At 39.1% G+C, this 17,192-nt stretch overlaps 1 protein-coding gene across 5 annotated transcripts in view; it reads left to right on the top strand.

Annotated features, from left to right (window-relative positions):
• NBEA (neurobeachin) overlaps positions 1 to 17,192 on the top strand; it is a 512,389-nt gene that overhangs the window by 337,502 nt on the left and 157,695 nt on the right. For all 5 annotated transcript variants that reach the window (XM_074151162.1, XM_074151191.1, XM_074151181.1 and 2 more), the window contains one exon: positions 2,361 to 2,504. In XM_074151162.1, coding sequence (XP_074007263.1) covers positions 2,361 to 2,504 — 144 coding nt within the window. The remainder of the gene's footprint in view (positions 1 to 2,360; positions 2,505 to 17,192) is intronic.

Below are 17,192 nucleotides of genomic sequence, written 5' to 3'. Positions count from 1 at the left end.
CACTAATTTAATCAGTTACTACAGAAATGGTTGACTCTAAGATTAGTCCAGATTAGTACTTTTGAAGTTATTAATTCGAAGATTATCACATATTATAAAGCTCCAAAAGTTTTGTAACGCTCACTAGAACTACTGAAAAGGAAGAGAACAGTATTTTCATGCTTCCTTCCTCCACCATGTTAGTTCATCTCAGGCCCAGCTTCCTTTAGTGTCAAATGCTTCACAGCAGGAGCCATTATTTGTGTCAAATGATGCTAAATTCCCTTGTAGTAAACACGAGTGTAACAAGATCCTGATCTAGCGATTAAATACTCAGGATAATTCTGATGTAATAAAACTGAAGGTCTGTTACAGCACATTACTCCTTTGAGTTTTTCCAAACTCCTGCAATTCTTGCTCCCTTTCGTGAATTGAGAAGAAAAAAACCCCAAACAAACAAAAAGAAAACCCAAACCAAATAAAAAGCCAAAAGTTTGGACATAATACTGAAAACTTTTCCAACTGTTAGTTACTTGATTCAATTTTAAATTGGATGAATAATTACAGTTAGTTGTACTAAGTAGTAAACCGTGCAAGTAAGGTAGTAATCACAGCCTAATAACTGAACACGACAAAACACTGTGTATTGGTATATATCAGCATTGGTATTGTCTGAATCTCCATCAGTATCAATATGGTCTTAATGGAGAGCAACAAGTAGGAATATGAGAGAGGCTGTCTTTAATTTGGAATTTGGTGAAAAAAATGGGGGTTTAGCTTACTTTTTTGTCTTTACGTGCTCTGTAGTCTCCAAAGTAGCAATTGGGGTAATAGCAATAGTATACAAAAGGTTAATATTAGGCAATGTAAAACATGAGTTTGTCTCAGCCTGTTGTGGAGTCCGATATCAAGTGTCATGCTAACAGTCATCTTCAAACAGAGTAAACACACTCACAAAAAAATATGCCTCCAGCATTTTTATTTATATGGTGTGACTCTCCTCTGCACAAACTAATTAAAAGACTCGTATAGGAGTAGGAGATAAAATCGTAACACCTTCCCCACTGTTTGTAATAACAAAACTGCCTGATGCATCAGTTCATTCCATGCATCTATCTTCACTAGCCTGTCTGCTTACTGTATTCCTCCTAGTTGTCCTGTATTAATATGAAGCCATGAGTCTTATATTGGGCTTTACCTCATGATTTTACATCTGCCAGAATTATATTCATCATGTGAAGTTCAGGCATTATGGAAGACAAACAAAATCTACACGTGCCTGGTTTTGCTCAGATTTCACTCATGGCTCTGTAGCTTAGTAGTAAGCAAATTTCCAAATTATCATACAGAAAGGAAAGATTAGGTTTGGGTTTTATTTCTTGGTTGGCCAAACTATAGATGCCCATATCTTCTATGGTCCAAGGTGAAGATGCAGGGTTTTCTGTTTAGGAAAAAAAAAACAAAAAGCTTTCTCTCCTAAGGCTACTTTGAGTCTGTAGTACCGCAAACAAAACTAAGGACCTCTCCCCACCTAAGAAACACCATGCGGATATCACAACAGTACATGAAAGCTGTTTATGTTATGAAAGCTACTATCATTTGATCACACTATGATTAATTTCTTACGTCACGCAAGTGAACTCTAACAAGCGCTAGTAGGACCTTTCCAAAATGTAAGATGGTATAACTCCTGCCATAAGGAGCCATCAGTCTGAATAGAAAAGGTCAGTTGCAGGCAAGAAGAAAGCGTAAGACATTCCTGTGAAGTCCTTTGAGGTAATTGGCACATGTCCATACACCAATATTTTTACTGTGCTCCTTAAACACACACACACAGATGCACACCAAAGCTTCCTCATCGTGTTTCTCCTTTTTTCAATCTTTTCTGAATCTCTGAATAGCCTACCTTGTTTTTACTCTATAGTGAGATAACCCACCTCCGACTTCACCAACCTGTCCTTCCTGTCTCTAAGATGAAAATCATGACAGATTTTGAATTCCCAGAAGCAACTCCTTTATTTAGAGTAGGTGGTTTGAGCTCTCAGGGGTCAGTCAGAATCAGGACATCGGGAACCCAAGAGAAACTCCTGCTCAATTTCTTGCAGGTGGAAAACTAATGGAACAACACTGAACATAAAGCAAATAGCAATTATTAAAAGCAGAAGAGTCTTTGTGAAACAGTTTGTATTTTATTCAAGATTTATTCTGAAAGACAGAATAAAGCTACATATTTTGTAAACCTTGATAAAGTTTTTTAAAATGTTCCTTCCCTTTTTTGATAAAGATGATTTATACTGTATTTTTTTTACTACTTGACTGTGGTTGTTTTTATATTTAAAATTTTATTCAGCTAAATTCACAACATTTGTAACTTTTTTTAGGCACCGAAGAGGATGTAGTGAAGTCAAAGAAAACTTTCCGAAGTCAAGCTGTGGTAAATCAGAATGCAGAAACAGAGCTTATGCTGGAAGGAGATGATGATGCTGTTAGCCTGCTCCAAGAGAAAGAGATTGACAACCTTGCAGGTAATTATATTTTTCATTACAACTAAGATATGAGCCAGAAGGCTCTTTTAAACTTGTTAATTCTTAACCTCTATGGTTAGTGTCTTAATATTGACAGGAAAGTATACAATTACAGTACAGATTCTTTGTGTTCTAGATTTAATATGATGTCCTACTTTCATGAACTAGGGGAATTGATTACAAAGACTGTGCTCATTGCACAGTCTTTCAGCAGAGATGTGCGAAATAGCAGTACTTCAAGTGCTTTTATTACTGCCTGTGACCTCTTGTTGAAAATTCTGTAAAACCGCTGTGGGCACGGCTCTTTTTTCTGGTTTAAATGGAAATGCAGGCTAATTCCACAGCTCAGGGTTTTGTGAGTCAGAGTGTGGTTGTTCTCATTCATGACCTGATCCCAAATGCCACGCAGCTAGTGGAGAGACACCTGCGCTCCTGCTGGCACCCACTTCTCTCACTGGTGGAGTTAAGGGGGATCTGCAGTATCTCAACCCATCTGTCACAGCGAGGGAAAAAGTTGCCTGTTGTAAACAGGGTCTAAGAAGGAATGAAATTGTAACCTAGCTATGAACTTTCCTAGTTAGCAGATGAGCTGGGAATGAATCATCTGTAAAAATGTACATGGGAGATCCCTTCTGGTCCTTTCTCCCCGTGTGAGGGTATGCAGTGAGGTCTCAGTTTTATCTGTCTTCTAGCAGGTTCTGTTACAGTTCTGTCAGCAATACTATCTTTCCTGGGGAGGTAGTCTGGAAAGAAAGGCATGTTGAAGGTTGAAAGTACACTCTCCTCTCAGACGAGATAAAAATGTGAGAACTGTGAAATGCAGTGTGAATTTTTTATATTTTTAAAATACTTTTATTAAATTACTCCACTAAGGGGAAGTTTTGTCATGTCTCGGGGTTTTTTTCAGCATAATTGAATTTCTAGAATAGCTACCTTTGCTCACGCACTTTCTTCTGATGGCAAAGTAGAAATTTGTAGCAAAGATCAGATCATAAATGGATGGTAAAAACAAAACAAACAAACAAAAGCAAAAAATGCCTACATTAAAGTTAATCTCATACTTTGAAACCAGAGCAGAGCTGAGGGGGGAAGTAAATGCTTTTATTTGGGAGCAACTTTCAGTATATGATTATACCAGTTAATATGTCAATCTGCTTGCATTCTCAATCTGCAGCTAACCATCGCTGAGACACTGTTGTCTTAAGTCAATAAAAGAGTGCGTCAAGCAGGACCATTAGTGGGATAATTTGATCAATATTCCTTTCTCCTTTAGAAGGAAAACTCGGCACTGCTTTGGCTAAGTTCTTATATCTAAGACCAGTGCTTTCAAGTAAATATGCATACAGTTGCTATAGTTTAAAGGCTGCAATATATAATTACATTGAAATATTGATTAGAACTGCAAAGTGAAATGAAAAATTCTTGCCCAGTCTGGCAAATCTCACAGTCAGCTATGAAGTTCTTGTATGTGCCCCAACAGTGCCATTTCATTCAAACACACCGATGCAATACAATTCCTATAACTCCCTCTGTAAAAACCTAGTATTTCAATCCTTAAGTATTTAGGTGTAACGTACCCTTTTACCAGAGATCACTACATGTATGACATCCCCTGCTCCTTCAGGACATGGACAGTAATTCTAGTTCTTTCCTTTTACATTTTGTAGAAATTGGGAGATATTGTCAGTGTTTGAAAAACAGAAATTATAGAAATAGAAACAAACTCACTTTTGAAATATTGACAGGACGTCTGTCCTAACGGTGTCAGAAATAAGCCTTTGTGTTCCCTATCAACACTAACAGGGCAAGCAAGGCACGTCCAAGTGTGGTGAGGTGATGTGGTAATGGTGCTATACGTGTACCAAAAGCTGTGAAGTTCTCAAAAAGAGCCCACATTCCACTACCTCATTCTTACTGTAAAATTAACTGCAGCCGTTGCTACTCAACTCTTGCTCATTTTTGGAATTTTAGGCATAAAACCTTGCTTGTATGCCTAAGAATGTTAAAAGAACCTCTGACAGCTCTGAAGAGTGAGTCCCAATAAAGCCACACTGTCCATTCTTGTCTAATTCTAAAAAGTGATGTAGATTCAGTGTATGTGATCTGGAAACCTTTGAGATATATCAAGTTATGGTATATCACAGCATCCTTTATATCTAGTTACTGTTCAGAGTGGAATGATACGTAGGAATTTCTATATGCAGATATGCCTCCAATTTAACTTTAAAGCTTAAATCAATTTAAACCTGGTTTGCAACGATTTGGATTGTCTCAGTAAGGGATGGGAATTAAAAAAGATCATTATAAACCAGGTTTAAATTGATTTAAGATTGTCCACATTTAACTAAAACAATTTAACATCATTTATCCCGTGAAACTAAGGCACCTTTTAAAAAGACGAGACCTTAGGTTTTGGAAAACTTTTAACTAAGAGAATATAAATATTACAGTATTTTGATTTGCAAAGTTAAAACTAAAAAAAGGAAAGTTTGAAACAGATTGGGACTGTTCATGCAAAGTTATCTGTACATACCTTTTGTTCCAGAGACTCTTTATAGTTTTTCATCAACCATGTGGCACAAATCAATGTAAAGTTCACTTTGATAAATTACATATGGGATGGAGAATTTTTAAATAATTATAGTCTGAATATTTTTATTATATAGTCTTAGTATTCCATATGTTGCAATGGCAGTCGGTCAGATTTCATTATATTAAGTAGCATTTTAATAAAATATAAAAATCAGATTCCATGTTATTATGGTCTTAGAATTATGACTTCTAAGTTTGCATCAAGATTTTTAACTAAAGCAGTATTTTAACTGTCTTACAGTATGAGTTATAGAAAGATGTTGTTCTTGTTTTAGCATTTACATATTAAAATATTTTACATTTTTCTGTTCCAGTTTTAGCTCCTTTTCTTCCCAGACTGTTCACTTCAAGAGGCAAGTCACATCTCTGTTAGAACTAATGATTGAGATAGCTCAGTTAATTTTAACAGTTTTCTAATATATTGTGAATCTGTGGGTAATACAATCAAATCCACTGTAGTGAGTTGATATTACTAACTCTTCTCCTTTTCCTTTTCTATTTTCTAATGCTGCAGTAGGGCTCTTAAATACTTACCTTTTCTCATAAGAGCCTGAGAATGTAAATTTGCTAACAGTTTGTCTTCTGCTTAGCAGGTGATTTTTTCAAAATGAAAAATATGTGGATCTAAGAATGCACTAAGAATTCTAATATCGTAAGCTGGCATTCTCAAAGGGAAATATGTTTTAATAGATAATAATATTCTTTCCTAAAACTTTTTCTTTTAAAAAGCACTGATCTTGCACTAAAATAGGTCCTAAAAAAAAACCAAAACAGAGTAAATGTTGAACCGCTCAGATTTTATGAATTTTACATTTTAGAAATACGTTCTTTTCTCTTTGTTGTGAAGTTGCAGTTGACTTGCTGAAAATAGTTTGTGCACATCCGAGAGCAGAATTTAGCCTTAATGGCATTTTTCAAAGATACATGTCCTGTAACTGGAGCATATTTCATCTACTTCATCAGATGGTGGTGGCAACAGCAAGTAGGCCCAGCCAGGCAAAGTATCCCTGACGAAGTCTTTTGCTACTCTCTAAAGAGTAGTTTCTAGAAAGAAAAAAGGAAACAAAGATAGGAGGTTATGAGGCTTTGAGTTATTTTAGGAAGACAAAAGGCTTTGGCAGGCATCTGTCTGGTTACTTGCATGGGCTCAATCAACTCAGAATCTGACTTCCTCATAAGCCATGGTGAATTACAGCTTCACAGGAGTCTTGCAAGAATAAATGCATATTATTCGGTCCATTATATGAGGAGATTGAGCAATTCATCCAAATAAACCCAACGAAAGCCACTAACTGCCTTTAATGTATCTTAGTCTTAACGTATCTTAACCTTCACTACAAAATCTTCCTTTCTTCTTGGTCGTCTGTCTCTAGGTGGAAGGAAACCCCCCACAATTCAAATGTGCCAGGAAGGTTTGAGTAAAATGCAGCATCCCAGCATTGCCCTAAATGTTAGCAACCCTGAACTTCAGTGTAGAAATATGTCTAGAAAGCCACATTACTACTGCTAAACAAGAGCTGGTCTTTTTTCCAATCCAGCATAGGTAGCTAGTCCACATTGACTTGAGGACTAAATGTGATAAGCCCTCTGTCCAGACTTCCTGGTAGTGTGCTGAATGTGTTGACTTACTGCCCTTTCCTAAGGAGCACACTGGGTCATGAGTATTTGACAGCTTGTATTATTATTAATGAGATATAAGACCTTTCACTTCCAGGTCATCTGTTTGAAGTCCAGACAAGACTGGTGGTAACCAAACATTATCAACATCTGTTTTGTGGCCTATGCAAAATAAGCCTCTTGTCTCATTTCAGACAAACTAACTGAAATCATCACAACTTTGAGCAATTTCCAATTTGAAGCTGTCATTAGAGGAAACTGGAATAGTGCCAAAAATTCTACTACATAGAGTTATAGTTAAAATTGTATAGCAGTACCTAAAAAAAAAAAGTAAATCATTTAGCCCTTAGGGAAATTTTCTATTCCAGATTCTAACAAAGGACTCATTTACATTTCTGAAATTATTTCGAAGCTTTGCATAGGACCAGATGCAGTAATAAAAACACTAACACACAAAGGAACTGCATCTAAAGACGCAAAAAGCTCACAAAATAAGTATTTAGGATGGAAAACTTAAATACAATTCACTCATCTTTGTATATATAATATGCATTTGATATTTATACATATACATATTTAGTTACAGTAACATTTCATATGACCAAAATTTGACACTGAATTTTCTTTACAAGAGTTGACCATTGTAGACAATCTCTGGTAAGCCAAGCTGTTTGCAACCTTTTCTTACCTATTCTTAAGGAGTAACGGAGGGGCATATTTTCTTGGTTTTAATTCTGTTTCCATCTCAAAATTATTTTAAGGTATGTAGGATCATTTCCACTGTTTTTTTTAATGGAGTTAGGCAAATGGTAGATTTTCTTAAATAAAGAAAAGAACAGTAACTTGGGCCTCTACAGAGAAGGCAGATATTCAAATTATTAGATTTTGCAGGCAAAAAAAAACCCTATCGTTTCTTTGGAGGCAACTGGAGGAAGTTTTGTTGCATTATCTGCTGTCAGAGTAATGGGCTGAAAGAAAGGACCAAATAGCATGTTATATTGTCTCCAGCAGTGATCACATCCAGGAGGTTTTAGAGGAGAGGAGAGCAATCATCTTCATCCCTCTCAACTCCTGGACAGCGAAGAATGACAGTGGTTCTGAGAGTGGTCTCATCTTCCCTCTCCAACACTTCTGCTCGCTCCCTGGTGTGTCCTCTCCTTCGAGGCTGGGAGAGCCCTGCCACCCATCATGTGCTCTCCTAATACAGCAGTTGCCATCCATACATCAGTGGCTCTGATGGTCTGTGGAGGTCCCAGGGGGTAGAAAGCAGCAACTACAGGGGAAGCCCAGGAGGGACTGTAACAAGTATGCAGTGATGCTTCCTAATAATTCTCTCTCAGCCTCCGACAGCTTGCACCTTTGAGGCTTCCAGAGTCAGAGGTAGTAACTATTCTCTTTCTTTTTTCTCCATTTTTCCTCTCTCCTCTCTCTCTTGCACTCTCTTTCTCTCACTCTCTTTTTCTCTCTGTCTGGAGGTGGCTTAAGGTATCTTAGACTTTTCCATGCTTTATGTTTTTTTTCTTTAAGAAAGTATGTATGTATATGTGCACACATAAATACGTCAGTTAGACAGCAAAAATCAAAGTTTCATTAGAAAACACCAAAAAAAGTCTTAATATTTTTCCTAGTTTTTCAAGCTTCTCAATGGAAACTATTCACTGAATTCAGCATGCACTACTGAGTAGTTTTCTCCCCTCAGACATCATTTTTCTTGCAAATTAGTGTTCAAGATAGGAATTTCACTGAGGGAGTTGCTTGTTTGGGGAAGGGACAGGAATGTGGAAGAGTGATTCTTTTTCCCTTTTTATGGTAGACACTTCCAAACATGGAAATTTAATTCAGCCAGATTTCCATGGTTTCTGCTTATTATATATTCAGATTTTGATCCTCAAGTCTAAGTATAAAAAAGAAAAACATATTTGTATGAGATTAATTTAGAGTATAGATTCAGGCATAAACTGAAAACAGTTATACTTTTGATATGTAGTTGGCTTTCACATTGAAAGAAAAAGAAAAAAAAAAAGCCCCAGAGTTTCTATAACATACTATTTTTAGACATCTCAGTGGTTATTCTAATCATTTTTCCACATTACTATCCAAAATAGCTTAATATTTTATAAGGTGGATGTCAGTCAGATACGGTAGTGCTTCTAAGCACAGCTTTGAAGAGCTCTTCCTTTTGTACCTCATTCCACCCCACTCTAAGTCTGACCATCTTCAACTTTTAAAATGGCAGCTGAATTTCCTGCTTTCCAAGCTTTAAAATTAAATGAAAATTTTGAAAGGCTCAAAGAGCTGGGGCTCTTTAGCCTGGAGAAGAGAAGGCTGAGGGGAGACCTTATCTATGTTTACAAGTACCTAAAGGGTGGGTTGAAGGATGATGGAGCCAGACTCTTTTCAGTGGTTCCCAGCGATAGGACGAGGGGTAACGGGCACAAACTGGAACATAGGAAGTTCCATTCAAATATGAGGAAGAACTTCTTTATGGTGAGGGTGACAGAGCACTGGAACAGGCTGCCCAGGGAGGTTGTGGAGTCCCCTTCTCTGGAGATTTTCAAAACCCGCCTTGATGCAGTCCTGAGTAATGTGCTATAGAAAATCCTGCTTTGGCAGGGGAGTTGGACTAGGCGATCTCTAGTGGTCCCTTCCAACTCTGACAATTCCGTGATTCTGTGAAATCAGTTCAAACTTTGTTGGTTTGTATTTATGAATGGCTCTGAGAGTGCTTCATGTCCTCTTACTGTCCACTCATACTGGTCTATGTAAAATTCTTTTTTTATTTTTCCCCATAACTTGCAAGACTCTTTTTATTTGAAATATCAAAGGCTGCAAAATTAGACTACAATGGAGCCTATGACCGCACACTTGCCTAGTGCGTAGGTCCGTAGCTTCTCCCTTGTCCTGAGGTACCACACACTGGATGGAGCTGATTAGCTTATCAAAGGTCAAGCTGATGAGCTACCTGATATATAGGAGAGAGACTGCGGGAAGACAGACCTTGACATAAGGAACAGACTCCACCATTCTGCACCTCATTTCAACTTCACTGTGCAATTGGTTCCCATGTAAAAATACCTGTAATCTTCATAAGAATGTACAGGGACAGACCCACATAGATTAGTGGTAGGAATGTATCCAGAGTTGTATTAACAGTACCTATGTTAAACTAAGCGCTTGCATTGACCTATGGACAGGATTTTTGCTTTTCGCCTTTTTTTTTTTTTTTTTTTTTTTGCACTGGTGTTATACAATCAAGCTAAAAAATCAATCAAGACAACAGTTTGGTTAGTCTTGGTTTCACTAGCCAGAAATTGTACAAGAGGCAGCCTCATCCAGTGCATTTGGACAGTCCTCACTAGTAGCTTGTTATGTGAGTGGTTTTAGCTTGGCTTTCTAAAGAAGCAAGGTTTGTGTGAACGTCCTCTGTCAGCCTCTATCTTTGTAACTTCTGAACCTGGAAGCCATTTTGAACAAACTTTAACAAATGCATAAGCAATAAAATTCCTGCAATGAAATCAGGTTGTTAAGGAAGAAAGCCTACATGACACAGCCTGCCACACTGGTTCTCCTTTTATTTCTCCTTTTATTAGGTACCAGAGAATCTTTGTGGGAGGGTCTTCAGAAGTTCCCTAACTGTGGGAAAGCAAAATATGCAATCAACCAGTAGACACAGTTACACTAGAAAACATTCTCTATTGGTTCTTGTGGTGTTTAGAGATACTCATATTTTCAGAAAATTTTGAAGTTACAACTATTGCATCTTAGATGATTCTTCCCAATATACCTAGCAAGTTATATACCTAGCAACTTACATTTTTCTTCCCACACACATATAGAAGTAGCTAACCAAATAAGTGAACTTTAAAATATCACAAGTTAGCTAAACATAACACTTCACTATGGTCTCAAGAAGTATAAGTCTTACAGTTTATCCTGAAGAGCTTTTCCAGAATGGAGACTAGAAGAAATCAAAGCTGAGGGCTCACATCTTTCATTTCATTTCTAATCAATTGGGCTCTATTGGCATGACAAGGTACACAAGCTGGACTGTATAAGATACCTGCCAAGTCTTGTTCACTCAGACTGGCAACTGGGATTTGATCCCTCATGTTCCTGCCTCTTTACAGTGAGTTCCTGTTTCGGTGGTATACTGCTATAGCAGGATGCTCTTTCTCCTTTCTTCTTCCACCATTAAATATGCTTTTCTAAGGTGTGTTTTTTCTCTCGCCTTCTGATTAAATAGACAGCTTTAGTGGTGCTCTCAGAGAGAAAAACTGTCACTTCTATAGCATGTTCAGCATCACTTAAGGTTTTCTGGGTTGAAAAAAAGTACCTTGGGTTATACCTGAAAATGAGGAGAAGCCAGTGCAGGTCATAGTGCATTAGTGTAGTATACTCACATCTGGATGCACTGCTTAACAATCAAGTTCTTAGTTTCTAAACCAGCTTAAATTACTCAGTGCTTCCAAGGTATAGCTTCAGGCAGAGCACACTGTATGATTCTAATTTTGAAGTGGCAAATGTATTCATTGCAGTAGTGAGGTCCCTATCCCAAACATTTAAGTTTCTGGCCAGCTGTAAATCATTAAGGGGAGTCTTGATTATTATTAATACCTGATCATCTGGCAGGTTGGCGCTTGAACACGTCCTGGAACAGTACTAAACCCAAGTAAGCCACTCAGAGCTTTAGCTCATTTCAGAGGTTCTCATGTATGCCACAGAGCAAATCAGACTTTACCTGCAAAAGGGGGCAAAAGTTGATTTTCTGACTTGCTTTAGGCTGTTAGACACGCAGCTAATTGTTCCATGGGACCTTCAGTAAGAGGATACCTAGTAAGATTGACTTTGGTACAGTATTGAGCTTGTCTCTATATATTCCGTGACCGTTCTACTAAGTGGTTGCTTTCTATCACACTTTGAACAACATAATGAGATACTTATGAATATTGTGAAATACATTTTCCCTCAGGAAGAAGTACTATTTTATATTTTTCTTTCAATGTGACCAGGAAGGTATGGAATTCAAATAATAATTTACCTTGAAAGTGCATATGTCACTTAACTCAAATGTATGGAAAGTATGTATATGTTTGAGAGAAAATTACTTTTTGTTTCTTAAGCAATAAGATCTGTTTTCACAATCTCAACAAAAATGTGTATTTATTGCTTACTATTTTATTCACAGTTGTAATATGTAAGATTATTTTTGTTTACATTTTCTTTTTAATCAAACACATTTGTTTGCTGTTATGGCATCACTTAAGAGAATTGAGTTGCTGTAATTGTTTAGTTATTGTTGTTGAAAAAGACCATTGAAGTTGATCTTTGATGTTAGTAGTACTGTTACATACTTTATGAAGGAAAGGGGGGAAGAAGTGGGGAAAATTTTGGATATCAGGGCCTATCCACACTGGCAATGACATTTAGACAAACAATAAAAATCAATCCCTCTCACACAATATGAAACATATGATTCTGCAAGAGTAAAAAGCCAACAAAGTAAGCTTGGATATCTCTGAAAACAGGGGAAAGGAATTGGGGTTGTTATTCAGTGGGGGAGGAGAAAAACAAGATTATAGCCATGTTTAGACTTAGAATCTGGTTTTTGCAATCAAAAAGTTGTGCAAATTATTCTCTTTATTGAAACTGTTGAAAATGATATGTAAAGGGAGCTGTATATATACTTTCTTATAAAAGCCTTGGCTTGAGTGAAGGAGTTAGTCCCTGTATCTGCTATAGTGGAGAACAAATTGGGGGCAACCATCCTCATGTAAGTTCAATATATTTACTGCAGAAGTCTTCTTAAAGGGTAATTTGGATCAGATTTATGACGACAATAGAAACAAAGAAAAAGAGTAATTTCTGTGAATTGTTTTTTAGGAATCTTACGTTGTTTACTTGTTATTTACATGGCAGTGCATGTATTATATGAATGTTGTTAATTGGTTGAAATATTTTTCTGACTACAGAGCTTTTCCCAAAGGCTTCTGGTGCCTATACCTGTTTCTGCTTCTATGCTATGTGATTTACATCACAAGAAACTGAAGGTTTTGTGTGTGAGAGTGTGTGTTACATGTAAATTGTTTTGAGTATAAAGATTTCCAGTCATTTTAAATGCAAGTTAATGTCAGATACACTTGGCTTTAAAGTGCTGAGGGAATTACAGTTGTCTTACTTCAGGTATCTTGTAAGTGATCTTTAATAATTATTCTTAATATTTAAAATTCTTGTCTAAGTATCATATCAATTTGCAAATTGTAGTTTATGCAAACTATTTTACACAGTAAATTTACTAGTTTCAGCTAATCTGTTAAACAGTACATGAAAAAAGATTGATATGTTTTTTAAAATCGTGTCAGCTAAAAATTAAACATGATATTCACTGTGGGTTTTTTTTTTCAGAATAATTACCAGTAGATTGTAGAATTAAATTAGTCTAGCTGATTGGATGTGTTTTGAAAGTACTTGCGCCAGCTTTTTTTTTCTTTATCTACAAGTAATCACCAAAATATTATTTTCAAAGTTATACTTTTAAGTCTGCTGCAGATAAATTGCTTGTTTTCATAATTCAGCATCTAAGCGTATATACTTAGGAGTAATTACACCCAATCATTTTAGCAGATATACCTCTGGTGTAATTTTCAGGCTCATAAATGTAACACTTGTTTAGCTCAAACTCTTACAGTTTGAAATAGCAAGTTCAAAATACCACTCTTTTGGAGCTTTCCTTAAGAGGTGTAATTTTACTGGTATTGCTTTAGCAGATATCAAACTGTCACCTGATAGAACTTCTCACTTGCATTGACTTTCTTTACTAGAACTTGAAAAATACAGAGCAAAGACACAAGAACTAAATACAAGAACAGAAGTCTCTGTTTAACAAAAATTAACGGAGGGGAGGAGAGACATTACATTCTGCTTTTATTCACTGGGACCTTCTAATCCCACAATCATTTACTTTTGGAAAGAAAATATTATTTTTAAATGTATATGTGTGGTAGCGTTTGTTTTAGAAATGTAAATCACATGTGCCAACCACAGGGATCAGGCAAAGCGGAAAATTCCCCATTTGAACAGATTACAAGACCTGTGGATCCGAAGTGATTTCTGGTCTGGTTTTAAGGCCAGAACTTCTTTGTTAGGTCTCTCCCTCTCTGCTGTGGGCCACCCCGGCCGCTTCAGAAGGGTTCGGAAGAGGCAACGAAATGATCCTTAAAAAGAGATGCTCTTCCTTAAGAGTCTCAACAACTGAAGCGCTCTAGACGCGTGTCCTCTCCACAAAGCCCAAGCTGTCTGGTGAAGCGGAGCAGCCACCGGTTGGCTTTTCCCCCGGAGCCGGCAGGGAAGCGCCCTCGGTCTTGCCGGCGGCTCTTGATCCTCCCGGGGGAGCGCCCGGCGGCATCTCCGTGTGCCGCTGCCGGCCGGTGCCCCGGGCAGCACGGCTCCCGGTGCGGGTAGAGCCCCGCTGCCCTCCGCTTCTCGGGGGCTACAGCCGAGCTGGGAATGCATATTTACATCGCCTGGAAAAACGCAGCCCGCCGCCGCCACCGAGGGGCCGGGGTGAGGCTGGTCGCCGGAGCTCGTTATCTTTCCCGCATGCGAATGAGCCCGTCCCGCGGCTCTTGGCTCAGGTGTGCCCGGCTTTTGTTTCATTAGATTATCAATTGGGTTTGGGAAAGGGGACCCAAAGCTTCCCGATAGCTCGGTGCCATATGGAAAATCTGCAGTATTTTGATTATGCTCTATGTAAACATTTTAATATCGGATCCTTAAAATCCAGAGACTATCCCAAAGGGGATTAAAACATAATCCTCTCTCTGTATAGCTGTAGTGGATTAATTTCGTATTCTCTCAGTGGCTGGCTTGCTCCCTGAAGGCTACAACAAAAAGACTCAGTGCTCCTTAAACATGCTATGGAATTGGAAGTTGTAATTGGAGATTTCCAAAGGACAAGTGTAAAAATGACACACTGTTAATACCGAATATTTTTTTCATTTTGGGCTTTCAGCAGAAAAAAAAAAAAAAATCTGTGAAGATTTTTTTCACTTAGTTTGAACACTCACTGCCCCGAAATACCGTAATTTGACCACTGTTTTTTATGCTTTCTGCTTTTTTTTTTTTCACTCAAAAGAGAAAAGAAAAAGAAAAAAAAATCCAACACACAAACAAACGTTTTCTCATCTGGAAAGTACAATAACGCTTATTCCTTGTCGCATTTCAATACCTCTGACATGTTTACATTGCAACAAATCTAGGGTGTCATTTGAGCAGAAGACAGGGCAGACGCCAAGGTACCGGTCTGGGAGCTCGGAGCCTTTTCTCGGGAGGAGGAGGAGGAAGCCAGAAATCCCCGATTTCCCCTGTATTCAGTAACGGGCTAAGAAGTGAATGTCCCCTTCCCTCCACATCCACTCCCTGCTTTTGCAGCTCTGCCCCCTCCTCCAGTGCGTGAGTGCATTTCGCTAGCACACCCGCACCTATTGTCTTCTCCTGGATGTCAGATTATAGGTTTTGGCCTTTTGACCGTTAAATAGCGGTGCCTTTATTTTTATTTTAGCCACACAGCACCAGGGAAAAGAGGTAATTGGATTAAATTGATGGTCTTTCTTCTGGGATTCAGCAAAGCCCACAAACGCCTCCTTAAAATGATAGAATATCGGGTCGTTTCCAGGACGCATCTTCCGAAGGCGCTTTTCTTCCCGCACAAAGGCCCGGGAGCCCATCACCGAGCGGCGGCTCCCGGTCGCGCCGCGGGGAAGGGCGAGGAGAGGGCTGGAGAGGGCAAGTGCTTCTGCAGGGCAGGGAGCCGCTGGCTGCCCAGACCCCCCTTCTGTAAACACAAAAGAAAGGGGGCCTGGGGAATAGAAATCCAAATCCACTTGTAATCGTACAAGAGAATCGGGCGTAATTACTTGAGCAACCTAGATGAAGATTGATGAGGCTTTAAAGCGGCGTTTCGGATCGATCACCCTGCCCTTCGGAGCCTGCTGCAGCCGGGCTTCCCCGGCTCGGCTCGGCTCGGCTCGGCTCCTTCCTCACCGCCGAGGGAGGGAGGGAAGGAAGGAGGGAGGGAAGATGGAGGCGAGACGGGGAGAGCAGCAAAGCAAGCCCGGCGCATGTGATTCCGATCAGCTGACTAAGGTCAAGAGGCTACCCCGGTTTATTAGGAGATGGAAAACAATAAAATGAAGGAAAATAGAGTTTGTATCAATATTATCCAGCCTGCCACGCCGGACTGCTGAAAGCTGTCACTGAAACCGTGCGGTTTAGCTTCCCCGTGTACACACAGTACATCCGTGCCTTCCTCTTTATTTATTTTGCACCGTAAATGACAAAACATTGTGCAATCCGGTCTCAAATTGGGTGTTACAGTAAAGTAAAACATTAACAACATGACAGTTAGATGTGCCGGTACAGGACTAATTTGGGCTAAGTGAGTAATTTGAAGTATTGCTTGCAAGGTCTGGTGGTGAAGCGCTGTGCGTGCGGTACTGGGGGAGGAGGGAAGGTCGCATCCACGCCTGGTAGCCCTGGGGCGAACTGCAGCCCAGGGCTTGGCTGGACCGCACCAGGCCTTCCACGCAGGGCTGCTTGCCTCCCTCCCCGCAGAGGAGAGTGCCCGGGGAGGGCAGCTGGAAGCCTGCGCAGGCTCTGCCAGCTGAGCGAGGTCTTCCTCATGGCGCGGAAGATGTCTAACTGCGTAAACCAACCAAACACTTTTTTTTTTTTTTTTTTTTTGGCATTCACTGAGATGATCAGTTTGCCAGTTTTCTGAAAGGTGCATCCACCGGATGTTGTACCCAGTTTCTGTACCCAGGCTTTTATTATTTATGTGTCAGATGTGTGCTTGTGTGTGCGTGTGGATGTGTGTGTTTATATACGCTTATACAAATTACCCTACACGCTTTAGTGGTTAAATCTAGAAGAGCGTTTTATATTTAATCTTTTCTTTTAATTAGCGAGCTTCCTAACCACCGTTACTGTCAGCTTTAATAGTAGATTGCATTCGTGTTGAAGATGGTGAAAAAGTGATCCCCTGTTGTCTTTTGCATTAAAGCAGAAGTTTGTTGGTTTTTTGGGGTTTTTTTGGTTTTTTTTCTGAATTAAAACCTAACAAATTGTGCGGAGAAGGCTGCCTTTTACAATAGGTTTTTCCCATCCCATCTTTTCAGTGCCCGTGCAAGCGTCTCGCTAAGGAATATATTTGAGCGAAACGTTGTTACAGTAATTTTAAAAGGATTAAGTGACAGCAAGTTGAAATAAAAACGATCTTGCCGTAAATATATTTAACGATGTGTGTGTGTGGTACCGAAGCAGGTAAAAAAAAAAAATTATATTATATATAATTTTTCGCGGTACTTTTGGAGTTGAGAGGTGGACCCAGAGTTAAAAATAATGTCCCCGGGCTTCTCAGGGCCGGTGTGGCGGGCAGGGGCTGCGGGCCGCTCTGCCGCCCGTCCGGCCCGGCCCGGGGTCTAT

This window comes from Numenius arquata, chromosome 1, assembly GCF_964106895.1.
Source record: "Numenius arquata chromosome 1, bNumArq3.hap1.1, whole genome shotgun sequence".
Taxonomy (NCBI): domain Eukaryota; kingdom Metazoa; phylum Chordata; class Aves; order Charadriiformes; family Scolopacidae; genus Numenius; species Numenius arquata.
This window is presented reverse-complemented; position numbering and strand designations above follow the sequence as displayed.